The sequence below is a fragment of the Castor canadensis genome, chromosome 11, assembly GCF_047511655.1.
Source record: "Castor canadensis chromosome 11, mCasCan1.hap1v2, whole genome shotgun sequence".
Taxonomy (NCBI): Eukaryota; Metazoa; Chordata; class Mammalia; order Rodentia; family Castoridae; genus Castor; species Castor canadensis.
Window position 1 is genome coordinate 139299988 of NC_133396.1, and position 19190 is coordinate 139319177.

A 19190-nucleotide genomic window follows, 5' to 3' on the forward strand; every position below is an offset into this window, starting at 1 on the left:
TTAGTTGTCAACCTGAATTTTCTTCCTGGCTCTTGTGAATAAGTAATGCATTTCTCCTGTCTTGAATTTTTATTCTGCTAATCTATCACACAGGCAGTTAGTTGCCTTTGCAATTCTAGAATCCCAAGCAAATGGCCAAAAGTAGATCAAAATTAAAGAAATATGAAAAAGAAGATAGAAGAAATAAAAATCAGTATCCGAATCTTCTTTTTAAGAAGATCTCCAGGTGATTTGCACTACATCCAGTCTAGTGGGTACATTTGTGACCTAGTCAGTTTTCAGGGAAGGGGAACAGGTGGTTCTGAGGATTCTTGACTCCAGATATTACATTTGTACAGAATGCATTCAAAGATTCATAGGAGGTTAAAACTGGCAGAGGTACAGACAGTATCTAATGGCCCCTATTTGGAAAAAGACTTATCAATGATTGTTATGGAGAACTAAGATTAGAAACTGACTTCTTCATCAAATGCCTGGTATACTTTATTGTGAACTTCCTCTGATTCTGATTTATTCTCTCTCCCAAATAACTTAATAACTTAATTGAGCACCAGTACCACTACCTCAGCCCAGGGTTAAAACCCTGAAACTATATTACAGTTGGGGCCTGAAGAACCATTGTAGCTATCTCTGAGCCATCTTTTTAGGCCACAGTTTTCATGCTTTCTCCTTTTTGAGTACTGAATTGTTAAACTGAGACCTAGAAGTGAAATACTTAACAAAGCCACCAAGCTTATTGGTGGCAGTACTGAAGCTAGAACTCTAAATGATGAGGGATGTAAAGAGGTACTTTAGTTAATGCCATACAGGAGAGGCAAGCCGGCTTACTTACAGGTGCTCTAAAGATATTTAAGGAGACTACTGTGCTTCTACATCATTGCTAACATAGTTGAGGAGATGTATGTCATATAATTAGCTGCATATAGACAAAGTTACAGCCGATTATAATTAATTGTTGATATATGTACTCTTTTTCGAGGGCTTGCACTTGCTAGGCAAATACTCACTTGAACAACACTCCCAGTCCTTTTGCTTTTAGTTTGTCAGGCAGGTTCTTACACTTTTGCCCAGACTGACCTTGGACCTCAATCCTCCTAAATCCACCTCCTGAGTAGCTCGAATTATAGGCATGCAACACCATGCCTAGCTGATATATATGTTGATATTATTCAAAAAATCCTAAGCTTTATCACCATGTAAGTCACAGTGTTAGTAGTTCAGATGCTTCTTCTACAACAGGGATTACCGAATGCTACCATGGCCTGCAAGCCAGCACTAGCCTACCATTCATTTTTGTGCAGTTTGCAAGCTAAATTTGGCTTGCACATTTTTTAACAGTTAATAAAAGAAAAAGTCTAAAAAGGAATATATGATCACACATACAAATTGAAGTACAAATTTTAGTATCTGTGAAATTTGTTGGAACACTCATGTTCATTCTTTTACCTATTAACCTTGACTGCTTTTAAATTGCAGCAGAGAGTTGAGTAGTTTTGACAAATACCTTATGGCCTGCAAAGCCCAAAATATTTCTCAGTCCTTTAGAGAAAAATATTGCTGGCCTCTAGTCCATAGATTAGATCCCTTTTAATCTGATTCAGATTGGCTTAAAGCATGGGGAAACACAGTATCTTCCAAAACAAGTCCAGAACAAGTCAGGCTTCCAGTCATTATGTCAGTTCTCGACAGTGTGTGTCATGACATACCTTTTCATCTCTCTAAGTTGCCCTCCTTAGGATGCTGAGTCTGCTTTTGAGCTAACTCCTTTATAGTTTTCAGATGGCTTCAGCAATTTTAGGCCCAACATCCAGAGGAAGAAGAAACTGTCTCTCCCTGTGATTCTGCCTTAGAAACAGTGAACTCTTTTCCAGGAGTGCTGTCTCTCCCCTTCCAAATTCAGGCCGTGTTTTATAGACAAAATTGGATCAAATGCCCAACTCTGAAATTTAGTAATTACATAATCATTACTAAATGTCACTGCTCTAATCTAAACAGCTTTTTAAATGAATATGTTCAGTGGAAAATTTAAAGCATATAAAAGTAGAACAGTTTTTTGAACCCTGCCTGTCACTTTGATTAAAAAATGATCAGCTCATGGCTAATCTCATTTCATCTATCTAAGCTCCCTGTCCAAAATACCAGTACCACCCCCAAGGGTTTTGAGACAAATCCCAGGCATCATTTAGTTTCATTTATCAACATTTTACTCTGTAGCTATCTAAAGGATTCTTTTTAACATAACCACAGTATGTTTAGTCACATCTAAAAAATTAACATTCATTCCTTAATATTACCCAAATATATAGTGCTCAGCTTTCCCCAGCCATAATTTTAACAGTTGAGTTTGCATCAAAATCTAAACAAAGTCCATCCGACTTGTTACCATGAGGTACAGTCAGCACAGAAAAGTCAGCATAGAAGCTTGGTTCTTTCTCCTTACTAAGTTTTCAAAAAATGAATTGGTTCCTATGCAGGAAAGAGTTACTATCTATGAGTCTGTTGTCTTTAAGAAGGTCTGCCCAGGTAACCATAGGTTGGCTTCTGGGACTTGGATTTCAGGAGGGATCTCACAGTTCCTAGAACTGATAAGAGTGTTTCACTGGTCTGACTTATTTGTACAAATCAATTAATTTCTGCTAAACATTTGCTTTTCATCTAGGAGCCTAGAATTGTGGTATCTGCTAGGCAAAGACTGCCTACAGGACCAGGTCCAACAAACAACCTTAGGCACAGATGTAGATGAAAACCAAAGGTGGGCTGCATTTAACCCAGTCCCACTGCTGGGCTGCATTTAACCCATTCCCACTGCTGGAGCAAAGTGCAAAAGGACCAGGGACGACATATTCCAGTCTTTCTTTAGCCCAGCTACTTCCAAGGTATGCATGTGTACACAGGATACGCACACATGCCAGCTGTGATTTCCCAAGGCAGCTATAGTGTTAAACCTGTAAACTGTACTGTAAGCCTAAATTTATCTCTAGGTATTTGAATACATCTGCAGTGAGGAAACAGTGTGGTGACAGGAAGTTTAATGACTGTCTTAGTGATCTATGGAAGGGTATGTGATAGAAATGGATGTAATGCTTTATGCTTGTAATTTCACAAATTCTGGCGGGATCATCTCAGTCAAGGAATGTGATAAAAAATGTATCGGCAGGTCACACCTTCCCTGCTTTGTGCTGCTGTAGCTGTAGGGTGGGCAGAAGTTTAAACCCTTTGCACATTAAAAGCAAAAACTATCTCCATAGCTGGGGATTTTTACCTATTGGAGCCTTCAGAAAAAGGCAGACCACATAAAAAGAGGCAAATCTCCAAATGACAGCACACTATTAATGTTTGTTTCTTTGTTGTTTTTTGTTTTTTCTTTTTTTTTTTTGGGGGGGTTGAACTTTTTTTTTTTTATTGCTTTATTATTCATATATGCATACAAGGCTTGGGTCATTTCTCCCCCCTGCCCCCACCCCCTCCCTTACCACCCACTCCACCCCCTCCCTCTCACCCCCACCCCCTCAATACCCGGCAGAAACTATTTTGCCGTTATCTCTAATTTTGTTGAAGAGAGTATAAGCAATAATAGGAAGGAACAAGGGTTTTTGCTGGTTGAGATAAGGATAGCTATACAGGGCATTGACTCACATTAATTTCCTGTGCGTGTGTGTTACCTTCTAGGTTAATTCTTTTTGATCTCACCTTTTCTCTAGTTCCTGGTCCCCTTCTCCTATTGCCCTCAGTTGCTTTTAAGGTATCTGCTTTAGTTTCTCTGCTTTGAGGGCAACAAATGCTAGCTAATTTTTTAGGTGTCTTACCTATCCTCACCTCTCCCTTGTGTGCTCTCGCTTTTATCATGTGCTCAAAGTCCAATCCCCTTGTTGTGTTTGCCCTTGATCTAGTGTCCGCATATGAGGGAGAACATACGAGTTTTGGTCTTTTGGGCCAGGCTAACCTCACTCAGAATGATGTTCTCCAATTCCATCCATTTACCAGCGAATGATAACATTTCGTTCTTCATGGCTGCATAAAATTCCATTGTGTATAGATACCACATTTTCTTAATCCATTCGTCAGTGGTGGGGCATCTTGGCTGTTTCCATAACTTGGCTATTGTGAATAGTGCCGCAATAAACATGGGTGTGCAGGTGCCTCTGGAGTAACCTGTGTCACAGTCTTTTGGGTACATCCCAAAGAGTGGTATTGCTGGACCAAATGGTAGATCAGTGTTTAGCTTTTTAAGTAGCCTCCAAATTTTTTTCCAGAGTGGTTGTACTAGTTTACATTCCCACCAGCAGTGTAAGAGGAACGTCCTTTTTCCCCCGCATCCTCGCCAACACCTGTTGTTGCTGGTGTTGATGATGGCTATTCTAACGGGTGAGGTGGAATCTTAGTGTAGTTTAAATTTGCATTTCCTTTATTGCTAGAGATGGTGAGCATTTTTTCATGTGTTTTTTGGCCATTTGAATTTCTTCTTTTGAGAAAGTTCTGTTTAGTTCACTTGCCCATTTCTTTATTGGTTCATTAGTTTTGGGAGAATTTAGTTTTTTAAGTTCCCTATATAGTCTGGTTATCAGTCCTTTGTCTGATGTGTAGCTGGCAAATACTATCTCCCACTCTGTGGGTGTACCCTTCAGTTTAGAGACCATTTCTTTTGATGAACAGAAGCTTTTTAGTTTTATGAAGTCCCATTTATCTATGCTATCTCTTAGATGCTGTGCTGCTGGGGTTCCATTGAGAAAGTTCTTACCTATACCTACTAACTCCAGAGTATTTCCTACTCTTTCCTGTATCAACTTTAGAGTTTGTGGTCTGATATTAAGATCCTTGATCCATTTTGAGTTAATATTGGTGTAGGGTGAAATACATGGGTCTAATTTCAGTTTTTTGCAGACTGCTAACCAGTTTTCCCAGCAGTTTTTGTTGAAGAGGTTGCTATTTCTCCATCGTATATTTTTAGCTCCTTTGTCAAAGACAAGTTGGTTATAGTTGTGTGGCTTCATATCTGGGTCCTCTGTTCTGTTCCACTGGTCTTCATGTCTGTTTTTGTGCCAGTACCATGCTGTTTTTATCGTTATTGCTTTGTAATATATAGTTTGAAGTCAGGTATTGTGATACCTCCAGCATTGTTCTTTTGACTGAGTATTGCCTTGGCTATTCGTGGCCTCTTGTGTTTCCATATAAATTTAATGGTAGATTTTTCAATGTCTTTAATGAATGTCATTGGAATTTTGATGGGAATTGCATTAAACATGTAGATTACTTTTGGGAGTATCGACATTTTTACTATGTTGATTCTACCAATCCATGAGCATGGGAGATCTATCTCTCCACTTTCTATAGTCTTCCTCAATCTCTTTCTTCAGAGGTTTATAGTTTTCCTTGTAGAGGTCATTCACATCTTTTGTTAGGTTTACACCTAGGTATTTGATTTTTTTTTTTTGAGGCTATTGTAAATGGAATTGTTTTCATACATTCCTTTACAGTTTGCTCATTGTTAGTGTATAGAAATGCTAATGATTTTTCTATGTTGATTTTATATCCTGCTACCTTGCTATAGCTATTGATGATGTCTAGGAGCTTCTGAGTAGAGTTTTTTGGGTCTTTAAGGTATAAGGTCATGTCATCTGCAAATAGGGATATTTTGACAGTTTCTTTACCTATTTGTATTCCTTTTATTCCTTCTTCTCGCCTAATTGCTCTGGCTAGGAATTCCAGTACTATGTTGAATAGGAGTAGAGATAGTGGGCATCCTTGTCTGGTTCCTGATTTTAGAGGGAATGGTTTCAGGTTTTCTCTGTTAAGTATAATGCTGGCTGTAGGTTTGTCATATATAGCTTTATAATGTTGAGATACTTTCCTTCTATTCCTAGTTTTCTTAGAGCTTTTATCATGAAATGATGTTGGATCTTATCAAAGGCTTTTTCTGCATCTATTGAGATGATCAAGTGGTTTTTGTCTTTGCTTCTGTTAATGTGGTTTATTACGTTTATTGATTTTTGTATGTTGAACCACCCCTGCATCCCTGGGATGAAGCCTACTCGGTCGAGGTGAACAATCTTTTTGATGTGTTGTTGAATTCGGTTTGCCATTATTTCGTTGAGGATTTTTGCATCAATGTTCATTAAGGAGATTGGCCTATAGTTCTCCTTTTTTGAGGTGTCTTTGCCTGGTTTTGGGATAAGTGTAATACTGGCTTCATAAAATGTGTTAGGCAGTTTTCCTTCCCTTTCTATTTTGTGGAACAGTTTAAGGAGGGTTGGTGTCAGTTCTTCTTTAAAGGCCTGATAGAATTCAGCAGAGAATCCATCAGGTCCTGGACTTTTCTTTTTGGGGAGACCCTTGATTGCTGCTTCAATTTCATTTTGTGTTATAGATCTATTCAGGTGATTAATTTCCTCTTGGTTCAGTTTTGGATGATTATATGTATCTAGAAATCTGTCCATTTCTTTTAAGATTTTCAAATTTATTTGAATATAAGTTCTCGAAGTAGTCTCTGATGATTTCCTGGACTTCCATGGTGTTTGTTGTTATCTCCCCTTTTGCATTCCTGATTCTACTAATTTGGGTTTTTTCTCTCCTCATTTTAGTCAGGTTTGCCAGGGGTCTGTTGATCTTGTTTATTTTTTCAAAGAACCAACTTTTTGTTACATTAATTCTTTGTATGGTTTTTTTGGTTTCTAGTTTGTTGATTTCAGCTCTTATTTTTATTATTTCTCTCCTTCTATTTGTTTTGGGATTTGCTTGTTCTTGTTTTTCTAGGAGTTTGAGATGTATCATTAGGTCATTGATTTGGGATCTTTCAGTCTTTTTTAATATATGCACTCATGGCTATAAACTTTCCTCTCAGGACTGCCTTTGCTGTGTCCCATAGGTTCTGGTAGGTTGTGTTTTCATTTTCATTGACTTCCAGGAACTTTTTAATTCCCTCTTTTATTTCATCATGACCCATTGTTCATTAAGCAATGAGTTATTCAGTTTCCAACTGTTTGCATGTCTTTTGTCTTTACTTTTGTTGTTGAATTCTACTTTTACTGCATTGTGATCAGATAGTATGTGCGGTATAATTTGTATTTTCTTGTATTTGCTGAGACTTGCTTTGTGCCCTAGGATATGATCTATTTTGGAGAAGGTTCCATGGGCTGCTGAGAAGAATGTATATTGTGCAGAAGTTGGATGAAATGTTCTGTAGACATCAAGTAGGTCCATTTGATCTATTGTGTATTTTAGATCTTGGATTTCTTTATTGATTTTTTGTTTGGATGACCTATTTATTGATGATAATGGGGTGTTAAAGTCTCTCACAACCGCTGTGTTGGAGTTAATATATGCTTTTAGGTCTTTCAGGGTATGTTTGATGAAATTGGGTGCATTGACATTGGGTGCATACAGGTTGATGATTATTATTTCCTTTTGGTCTATTTCCCCTTTTATTAGTATGGAATGTCCTTCTTTATCTCGTTTGATCAGTGTAGGTTTGAAGTCTTACTTTGTCAGAGATAAGTATTGCTACTCCTGCCTGTTTTCAGGGGCCATTGGCTTGGTAAATCTTCTTCCAGCCTTTCATCCTAAGCCTATGCTTATTTCTGTCGTTGAGATGGGTCTCCTGTAAGCAACAAATTGTTGGATCTTCCTTTTTAATCCATTTCATCAAGCAGTGCCTTTTGATGGGTGAATTAAGTCCGTTAACATTAAGTGTTAGTACTGATAGGTATGTGGTGATTCCTGTCATTTAGTTGTCTTAATTGTTGGAAGGTTTGATTATGTGTACCTAAGTTGAGGTTACTCTCTACTGTCTTGCTTTTTCTCTTCCTGTGGTTTGGTGCTGCCTGTCCTTTCATGGTTAAGTTGGGTTTCACTTTCTGTGTGCAGAGTCCCTTGAAGAATCTTTTGTAGTGGTGGCTTTGTGGTCACATATTGTTTTAGTTTCTGCTTATCATGGAAGACTTTTATTGCTCCATCTATTTGGAATGATAGTTTTTCTGGGTAGAGTATCCTGGGGTTGAAGTTATTTTCAGTCAGTGCCCGGAAGATCTCATCCCATGCTCTTCTTGCTTTTAATGTTTCTTTTGAGAAGTCTGCTGTGATTTTGATGGGTTAACCTTTGTATGTTACTTGTTTTTTCTCTTTTACAGCCTTCAATATTCTTTCCCTAGTTTCTGAACTTGTTGTTTTAATGATGATATGTCGTGGGGTAGTTCTGTTTTGATCTGGTCTGTTTGGTGTCCTGGAGGCCTCTTGCATCTGTATGGGAATATCTTTCTCTAGATTTGGGAAATTTTCCGTTATTATTTTGTTGAATATATTACGCATTCCCTTCGCTTGCACCTCTTCTCCTTCGATGCCCATGATTCTCAAGTTTGGTCTTTTGTTGGAGTTGGTGAGTTCTTGCATTTTCTTTTCACAGGTCTTGAATTGTTTAATTAATAGTTCTTCAATTTTTCCTTTAATCACCATTTCATCTTCAAGTTCTGAGATTCTGTCTTCTGTTTGTTCTATTCTGCTGGTTGGCCTTCCGTTTTGTTTTACGGTTCTGTTTTGTTCTTTTTTCTGAGGTTTTCCATATCCTGGGTGGTTTCCTCTTTAATGTTGTCTATTTTTGCCCTGAGTTCATTTATCTCTTTATTAATCATCTTCTCTCTTTCACTTTGGTTTTTATACAGTGCTTCTTTGGTTTCCTTTATTTCTTCTTTTGCTTTTTCAAATTCTCTATGTTTGTTGTCATGGAATTTCTTGAGTGTCTCCTGTACTTTTTGGTTGACCGTATCCAGTATCATCTCTATAAAATTCTCATTGAGTACCTGTAGTATGTCTTCTTTTAAATTATTCTTGTGGGCTTCATTGGGTCCTTTGGCATAGTTTATCTTCATTTTGTTGGAGTCTGGATCTGAGTATTTGTTTTCTTCATTTCCCTCTGCTTCCTGTACTAATTTTTTGCTGTGTGGAAACTGGTTTCCCTGTTTTTTCTGTCTTCCCATCATTGCCTTTGGTATTGTTACTATCCCTGGCCTGTGTGCAATTAAGTATTTTCTAGCTTGTAATAATAATAATGTAATATTTAGAATGGAAGGGTGAGAGGAGATGGAAAGCAAAGAAGTTAAAGAAAAAGGGAAAAACAAATAAACAGACAAGTAGAAAAAAACAGAACAAAGAATCAAAGAAAAAAGTTTCAAAGATACATACAGGAAGTGTTAGTGTATTAATCGACAGTAAGCTCAACAGGCATTAGACAGAGGATTGAAAATAAAAAATAAAAAGAATAAAGATAAGAATAAAAATAAAAAGTAAAAGAAAGAAATATATATATAAATAAAATAAAACAAAATGAAAAATAGAAAATTAAAAGAAAAGAAAAAAAAAACCTCCAAGTTCAAATGCAATGAAGTTTCAGTCTTAATAATTTTGGTGTCCGTTTCAGCCTCCAGTCCTGGAGATGGTGCCTCAGATGTTGTTCTGTAGTTGTCTCATCAAAGGGGACACATAAAGTAGGACAAAACTTGTCTGCGTCTTCCCAAGCCGTCTGGGCGCAGGCAACTGGCAGCCCCGGGGCCCTCCTGATTTCTTCGTTTAATGTGAAGTGGAGATTCTCTGCGCTGGCTGGAGGTGTGGCGGGGTCAAAGTTTTGCCTCTTCGCAGTGGTTTTGCCTGCAAGGTGTGTCTCCAGTGTCTCTCCAAGATTTCACTATAGGAGGCATGCTTTCTGCTTCCTCCCTCTATCTGCCATCTTGGAATCCCCCCATTAATGTTTTTAAAATGCTTTTTAGTCACCGATAAACTCTTACAAAGTCAGATGTCAACCCTAGAGGCTGGAGATTAACCGGCCTGTTGTGCATATTTTTCATTGAGTCTTAGAAAGGACTTAGGAAAACCTTGCTAGGTCACATGAACTTGGAGCATGAATGTATGGCCCTCCCACATCTCAACTTTACTGCTGCCAAAGAAAAGCCTCTGACTTCTTTTTTGGAATCTTGAATTCACGGATCCTAATTACATAGATTTGACACGTAACCTAAAACCTGACATTGTCTGCTACCTCCTGTATTGGTCTCAGCACAAGCTGGGTTAAGAGGAAAGATCGAGGGAACAAGACTTCACATAGGAATCATGGAAGACATGGGATAGCCTTCAGTGAGCCTAAGCTATAAAACATGGCTGGTGACAGAACCATCTGGGGTACTTGCAGGTGTCCACAGGAAAGGACTTCTCTGGTGGGACCATCTGAAATCAGGCTATTGATCAAGCTCTGTATTTCCAGTACAGACTTTAAATTACTTCCAGAAGTTAAAAGTGGTAGAGACCCTGACCCTGTGCCCACTTCTTGACTGGGCTGCTTCACTGCAGTCAGAATGAGGACTTTCTAAGTTTCCAACAGTGGATTGGTAGCAGAGCTGTCCCCCACCTTTCTGAGTACTCAGTACTGAGTACTAAAATGCTGCTGTTCCTAGACATGGAATCATCTCTTACAGGCTACTCACTTAGATAAATGATCAGGATGAAAGGGGAAAGTAATTCTATAAACCCATTTTGAAGTTTTCTGGAAATTCAGGTTTTAATTCTAACCATCTCTTAATAGGATAGAACTTTCTGGTTAAATTATATAAAAATACTTTTCCTCTGACTTTAGTTCCTCTTTAATACATTCCTTCCAGACAGAAGGTCTGCATGAGAGTAGGGGACCATTTTTGAAATGAGAAGTTACAGTTGCTGATTTTGCAACAACATAAACCAAAACCCTGGTACTTGGGGAGGCTCAAAGGAAGAAGACATCTTTCAGCACTGAATCTGCCTTCAGTACTGTCATTTCCCTCTGTCTCGCATGCCACATGCACTTTGACTTCCACTGGGCTGCTGAGCCTGTGCTCACACCTGAGGGTGTGCTGACTGAGAGAGCAGGGTGGCCTCGGCTCCTGTACTGCTCACACAGAGCACCTACAAATGGCAGCTGCACACTGCTAACCTGGTGTGACAGACAAGCAGCTGAGGCTGACTGCCTCTGAAACAAAGGCTCAACTAAGTTTTCAGTGGGATTGGAAGCTTGGAGGTTCTTCCAGTAACCTTTTTTTTTTTTTCTTTTTTGAAAATTTAATATTGTGAATTTCACTTGCTCCCAAATTTAAACGTGTTTTGTTTTATTTCAGTACAGTCCCACCTTTGATCAGTGGGAACCTCTTAAGTTGGCTCCTGAGTCTTTTGATTTTTATTTGGATTTTGATCTCAAGATAGTCCAGGCTCATGTATATATTTTCTACCCAAAAACTGTTTACTTTAATAGTAAATATTTAGAAACTTTAATGTGGTTGTTCATTACTGCTAAATGGTGGTAGTTTCTAGATTTTGTCTTTCCCCAATAGACAGAACTTGGACTTTTTATAGGTTCAGTGATGTTTCTACTGCAAATTCAGGCCTCAGGGAACTTACCTCATCAATACTATATCTGTTTCTATTTCAGGTCAAAAATCTCAGTTGGTCAGCAACAACATAATTACTGATTCCCTTTATCCCTTCAGTACTAAAATAGCTTGAGAATGATAGTGTCGCCACTGCCCCCAACAGTTTCACTGCTAGGAAGTGGAAGCTGTAGTTGTGTCTGTAACGTATGGCCACCAAAGACCTATCGTCAAGTTCATGTGGTTACAGTGCCTGGGAATTATTTCTTCCTGTCTTTATCCCACCAACACAGCACTGCTTAGGCTCCTTCTCTTCATTCATCTTTGTGAGAGATTGCCTTTTCATTCGATTTTGTTATATTCTTATATAAAGTCCTTCTGTGTTCCAAAGACAAGTCTAAGAACAATATACTCATGAAAGCCAAACAGTATATTCATGGAAATCTAGCTTCCAGTCCACTTCCCTCTACCTTTCTTTAGTTTTTAAGACCATAAGAAAATTAATTTATGGTGCTGTAAGTCACCAGAATAACAGTCATAAAAGTCCAGATATTGATACCTAGAAAGGAGGGTGCTGCTGTAGCAATTCCCTAAGGGTGTGAAAGTGGGCATTAGATGACAGGTGACAGCTAAAGCAGTTCTGAGGGGTATGATAGAAAAAGCCTAGATTACCTTGAACATACTGTTATGAAAGGTGCTACTAGACAAGTCTTGGAAGGAAATGAGGAGCATGTCATTGAAAACTGGACAAAGATTCTTGTTCTGTAGTGGCCAAAGGTTTAGCTGAATTGTGTCCTGCAGTTACATGGGAAGCAAAACTTGTAAGTCATAAACGTGGATATTTAGCTAAGATTTCCATGCATAGTGTGGAAGCACACCTGCTTTCTTGTTGCTTTTAGTAAGATGTAAAAAAAAAAAAAAAGAAATGTTAAGAAAAAAGATAAGCAAAACAAGGATATAAGTACTTGATTTGGGAATTCTCACCCTCTCCCAATTGCAAAAGATGCTAACTAAAATCACGAGCTTCACTCTGTTAGCAAAGCATGCTATAGAGAGAAGGCCAAGGGCATGACTGAGCCACCGTTTCACCTGCTGAAGAACTGTCAAACTCAGTGATCCTCTCAGGCATCTCAGCAGAAACCAGGAATAGAGATGGAATTCCCCAAAAAACATCTGTGGAGGAACCTGGCTAATGGAGTCAGTCCATGACACACACACACGAGACCTACCATTTCCAGAAGCTTGTATTAGCAGAAACACTGCCAGCTTGGACTGAAAGTACAAAGAGAAAACAAAAATGAAAGAAGACTCTTGGACTCCTGAAATTCTACAGGCTGAAGAAAGGAAATAATGACTGCAAGGACAGACTCGGGGAAGGGTCCAGAGCACAGAGTGAGGGCCTCAGAGGATTATAGCCTTGAGACTTAACAGAGTTGGCACAGTTGGAATTCACACTTGCTTGGTAGTAGCAAGAAAGTAGCTCCTTCAATTTTCTCCCTTTTGGATTTGGAATGTCCATAACTGTTACTCTGTGCCAGCCCACCAGTATATTTTGGGAGCATTGCATTCACTCTTTTCTACACTTTACTTTTTTTCACTTCACAGCACAGTAGTCCACCCTTAGGGAGAACGTGTCCCAGACCCCCAGAGGGTATCTGAAACCCAGACAGTACTAACTACTGTGCTGTGTTTTTCCATATCTGTAGATAGTTATGATAAAGTTTAATTTATAAATTAGCACAGAAAGAGATGAGCAACAATACTAAAAACAGAGCGATTGTAATAATATACTGTAATAAAAGCTATACCACTGTGTTCTCTGTCTTGAAAAAGTCAAGACAAAATACTATTTTTGGACTGCAGTTGACCACAAGTAACTGAAACTATAAGATAAACCACAGACAAGAGCTCCTCTTGTCCTGGAGCTCATCTGTAGCAGAGATAAGGATAGAGCAGTGATTCTCTTTTCAGATGGATAGTCTTTATATGGATGTTTCATAATTTATTCAGCCAGTTTCTTATTAGTGGTGCTGGAGTTATTTTTAATCTTTTTGTTACTAGAAAAAGTACTATCACGAATACCCTGGACACCCCTTGTTTATTTTTGTCAGTGGGATCTCTGAGATACATTCCTGGAAGGAAGAATGTTGGATTAAAGCTTAAAGCAAAGGCAGTCTTGCTTTATAAACCACATACTATTTGAGGACTAGCCACAGTAAGAATATTTTAGATTATGATCTAGTTTATACACACACACACACGCATATTACTAATTCAAATGTCCAGTTACCCCACTGTTGACAACCTATTTCTCTTTAAAAATTCAGGCTGTGATGCTAAATGACCTAATAATGGCACTCTGACTCAAAAGTTTTCAAACATTGACCCAAGAGTTGGCAAGCTTTTCAAAGAGCCAGATAGTCAATGTTTTAGATTTATGAACTATTTATGATCTCAACTCTGCTCCTCCTCTTTGCAGCCAAGAGTCATCAGAGGCATGGCTGTGTTGCAGTGAAACTGTATCTACAAAAACAGGCGACTGTAGATTACTGTTTTAAGCTGGTCATGCCACAGTTCAGAGGAAGTCAGCCTCATCGTAGCACACAGAAATGTAGAGGAGGGAAAAGATTGCTGAGTAAATTGGAGCTTGGGACAAGGAATGAGAGCAATGGTTGTTGAATAGGCAGCATGGCTATCATATTAACCAAAAAAAAAATTTTTTTTTTTTTTTTTTTAGCAGTACTGGGGCTTAAACTCAGGACATACAGGTTGAGATAGGGTCTCATGAGCTGTTTGCTCTGGCTGGCTTTGAACCGTGATCCTCCTGATCTCTGTCTCCTAAATAGCTAGGTTACAGGCATGAGCTACCGCCATTCAGCAACCAAGATATTCTTAGCAGCCACTTATATTGTTAACCTCTAAATATGCAGATATCTCTAAATCTAACTCGGGTATTAGAGACAGTATTTGTTTGCTGGTGTCTTGGGAGTGGACAGATGGGAATGGTATTGTTTAACTCCATTGCTCAGCTTTCTCCCAAATCTAGCCCATGTCCACAAGTCCCTGTCTGCCTCTCTACTCTCAGGCACTGTGAAAATAGCTGGGTAGTCAGCAATGGTCACAGCTACCTTTCCTTAAATGAAACCACTGTATTTTCCCATAGCTAAGACTAAGGCACAGTGTTCAAAGCAAATATAGTGACCATTAAGGGGATGATTACAGGAACCAGCTTGTTTAAATCTTAGCTAATTTTTGACATACAATACTTAAGACTCTCCTTCCAAAGTCATTCAGATGCGTAGATGTTTAAGATGGCACTCAGACCACACAATCATAGTCCAGAGTTAGTTCTTAATGTTGGGAATCGGGGGCGGAACAGAATGAGGAGTCCTAAGGATAGTATAAGAACAGGAAGTGGGCCGATGGGTGCAGCAGATCCTCAGCTGGGAGGGATTCCTCCTGACACCATTTCTACTCTCACTGAAGTCCTCAGGCAGAAGCTTGGCCAGACTTCCTCCTTGTTCTGACATAGGCCTACTGCTTCTGCAAAGGCATCAGCCAGGTCTTCATTTGGGTTACTTCTTCCTAGATGGTGAACTGCCTTGAAACAAGTGGGTTAGGGTAGAAACAACAGGGTACAATCTGGCAGGAAAAAAACGGAGTGATAGAGACTAGAGGAAAGTAGAAAAGAATCTGTGAAAAAGGAGAACTGACAGGAAAATACCCAAGCTTGACTCTTCCAACCTCCGAGGGCTTCTGTTATGCTAATGATATCCTATACTAACAAGCATCGTCTTCTGTGCTGTTCAAAGTACTTCTGCCTGTGTCTTGGAGCAGTTTAAGAATCAAAGATGGAGAGAAGCCAAGTGGAACTGGCTTAACTTTACAGAAGTAATTAGTATGCAGCTTGACAAGGTTCTTCAGAAAAGAAGGAATAGAGCTGACAGAAGGGACCCTGGGTTCCTGAGTTAAGGAGCTTGGAGTAACACAAAGGGTGGTCTGCAGTGGCTCTTCTGTATATGTGCCTCCCTCCTCCTAGCCCTTAGCAGTGAACCAAATGATCTCAGCCTCTCTTACCTAACATTGAACTCTTTCTTCTCTGTAGATTCTTTGTGGGAAGGAGATTCCTCGCTGGATCAATCGACTTGCCTACTTCAGCTCCTGTATACCATTTCTGCAGAGTTGCCTCCCCAAGGAGTGGCTCACTCCCGCAGCCCTGCAGTCCAGCGTCAGCCAAGAGCTCCAGGACGAACTAGAAGAAGCAGAGGATGCTGCTGCCTCTGCCACCATGGCAAGTGCTGCGGGCTCCAGGCCCGGGCGCCACACGAAGCTATAAATGTCTCCAGAGTCACCTTGGGAACTGCCTCTGGCCCTTGACCATCACTAGAGAAAGTAAACAGAGTAAGCATCCTTTGGATACTTTGTATGCAAAGATGGCACTCCCCCAATCCCAGTTTTTCAGCTCAGGATTATATTTGTAATCATATATATATCTATATATATATATCCCTTGGCACAGGAGGGAGAACTTTATACGAAGCTGCCCTTTGTTTTTTACCCACTTGTAAACTTGGACTTACTTCTTCTGTTTTATACAAGCTGTTAAGTTATGTTTACAGTATTTTGTATTGCTGTTTACAAATCTTGCATGGACTTCTGCCACCGTGAAAGAAGAAAATCTTCATCTTCAAAATTTAGGCAGGTAATCTGTGTGTACCTGACAATTGCCAGAGCCATGGCATAGATAATAGGCACACAGAAAGGTGCCAACACACAGTTACCATCACCTGCTTAAGAATTGTCTTTTAGATTTGTATTGTTTTGTTAACATTTTTGGCACTCGGATGCAAAGAACCAAACTGGCCTGACGTGAAGGAGCACACACACAACCCCGAGGACTCGGGAACCTGGGTCGGGTCCTCTTCACACCCCTCCCTCTCTGAGTAGCACATCTCCCAGGTGCCCATGGAACGGTTGGTTTCATCCCCAATACTCGTCCACCTGGGCTGGTGGTAGTCTCTTGTCTGCCCTGGCTTCGATGCCTCCTAATTCTACAATTAAGATGTTTTCCGTTGAACATACACTTTTTAACTGACAAATGTTTTTGCACATATGTTGGGGATGGGGCCCCACTTTTATTTCAATACCTAATAATTTCCTCCCCACACAGGATTTCATTGATGGGGTAGGAATATCTTAACTGGTAGCCTTCTGAGCAGCAGTTAACTGCATTTAACTATTCAGGCTATCTTTTATACTAGATTTTGAAAACTAGTCTCAAGAAAGTCACCCCAGAAAGGTGATTCTTTGCTGTTTCATACTTTTTGTGTACCATATTGGAAAAGGGGGAGTTGGAGTTTGTTAGTTTGCTATGGGAGTAGTCTGACCTCGTAATGGAAAGCCTCTTCTTATTGAACTCTCCTTGAAAAAATCATACTTGTGGGTCTTCAAATCCATCTTTTTATGTTCTCTCAAATGTATGCCTCTCACCTAACATTCTCTTAAGAAAGTTGTCCCCACAAGTAAGTCCTCATTAGCAGGGACGCTATCTGCTTGAGTCTGTCCCCAGTTTGACCCTTGGATGTAAGAACCAAGTCATTACATGTCACATTCAGTGTTCTGCCTTAAGAGTGACTGTCCTGTGTAAAATATTGGATGCAGTGGATAAATGGTCCAAGGCAGTGACTTCAGCTGTGTGTGTGCTATTGTTTTAAGGTTACTTTATTCAGATTTTTAGATCAGACTATTGGCTATCTCTCTGTGTGAAAGTGCATATCTTCCAGTAAGTTATGTTTTTAACTTTTCCATAAACTGATTTTGATTGATTTTTATCAACTTAAGCACACCCTGTTTATAGGGAAAATAAACCTTGGGTTATAAGCATTGGCCCAAGGAAATGAAGCCACTTCATGCTTTCTGACTGTTGTATTTACAGCAGTGAAAGCCCTCGCAGATTTCTCAGTTCTTCAGGGACAGAGCACTTGCTTTAAGAGGTGATAGAAAGAAGGAAGGAATATATGATCTTTATGAAATACTGACTTGGTTCAGTCTAAAAATGAAACTTGGGACAGAACACCACAGCTCTAGCAGTAAGTTGTTCACTACAGGAAGAGTCCTCGCACCAAAACCCGGCTCGGTAGAAAGTGTCTGATGCAGTTGGCTTGGGGTTTTTTAAATCTGCATCACAGCTTTTCTTAACCCATTGAAATACACATGTTTTAAACTTGAGCTACTGGCCCGAGGAGTAGCCCTCAGACGTTTCTGAGTGGATAGCCAGGGACATCCTGTCTGTGCTTACCCAGAATGCAGCCAAGTGACTCTATTGTTATTTTGTTGTATTTATTTCATCTGCCACACTTGGAGTTTAGAAGTAAAGTGACCTAAGAGCAGTTATCTTACTAACAGTCAGCAGATATTTATTCTGGACATAAGATTACTCATAATCTAATTGTATCTGAGGTTGAGAGATAAAGAAGTTTCTTACTTTAGAAAATCTCATTTAAGTCCAGCCCTTCTGTACAGTTCAAACAGAGACTGGACTTAATTTAACTAGTGTCCAACCTGCTCTCCCTTGCCCTTGGAAGAAAAGAATCTTGTTCTCCACCTGAACTCTCTTTAAAAAAATCCATGTGAAAAATCTGGTTATTAATACACATATGATCAAGGGAGTCAGACATACTTTTTGTAGTTATAACCAAATAACATATTTTTCTTGGTGGGTTGAACAGTAATAATGGTTCTGGTTTTTGCCATTTGTTTTAAATATCCTTTTTTTAAAAATCCCTTGTAGGAGGGCATCAGCTTTGTAAACTGTGACTTGTGGGATTGTGGCAGGCAGAGTGGTAGTCACAGAGGACCCCCGCTTGATGCCTGGACTCCAGCCAACTATTGCTCTGACCCACGGCAATAGCGTGTGTCACCCATCACCAGCATTTGTACAGAGCAGGGAATTCTGGGTTTAGTCAGCTGATAGCATTGTGTATATGAGGAGATTCAGCACCACGGACAGCTGCAGGGCTTAATTATTCCCATGGCTTCTTCCATCACAAAACGGGTAGAAACACATTCACTGCTTTACGCTTCTAATCTGTATGTCGTCTTACAGCTCCATTTCTGTGAGATACCTTGCAATTTTGGTACATGCTAAATATTTTCTTCACATGGTTAAGTTGAAAAGAATTGAGTTTTCTTCAGCAAGTTGGCCATACTGCTGTGTATCCCCTTCTTTTTAGTGTTGGTTGAGAGTGCAGCTCACTTGTCAGACTTTGTCTGCTCTGTCCCTCTACACCTCACCGTCGAAAGGTGGTATAGCTGTCGATTCTCCATGGGCCTGAAGATAATCTCTTGTGAAGTTGATTGCAAGTGTACTGTCATTCATAGTGTTTCTATAAAAATACCAGGATCTTCACTTTTGCTACCTTGATATAGCATTGGGCTATCATGTTATAACATTGAAATACATCGATTTATTAAAAATACTTTTATAAGAAATGTTTTATAGTGCTTTCTGACCTCCAGGAGGCCACATTGTTGTGTATTTGTGTTGGGGAAAGGCTTATTTTTTTAGAACCTGAGACTCCCATCTGTTCTGCAAGAACACGGCCAGGCCCTCTCCACCACATCTTCCTCGTGGATCCACAGGTACTTTTACTCACGTTACCCTTGTGCTCGGGTCTGTGCACCAGCACATTTGATGTCAGAGTGCAGAGCCACACCTGCTTGCAGGCACTAAGGGGCAGGCCGAGCTTCTAGGAATGGAGGTGGTGTGGGGCAGGGCAGACTGGAAGGGCCTTCCGGGAGAGTGAAGGGGAACCC

General features: G+C 39.7%; 1 protein-coding gene across 2 annotated transcripts in view; it reads left to right on the plus strand.

Moving 5' to 3' along the window:
• The window catches only part of Desi2 (desumoylating isopeptidase 2), a 57159-nt gene extending 38293 nt beyond the window's left edge, over nucleotides 1–18866 (plus strand). For both annotated transcript variants that reach the window (XM_074048793.1, XM_074048794.1), the window contains exon 5: nucleotides 15481–18866. In XM_074048793.1, the coding sequence (XP_073904894.1) occupies nucleotides 15481–15711 (231 nt within the window). In that variant the 3' untranslated portion in view covers nucleotides 15712–18866. The remainder of the gene's footprint in view (nucleotides 1–15480) is intronic.
• The last annotated feature ends 324 nt before the right edge of the window (nucleotides 18867–19190 follow it).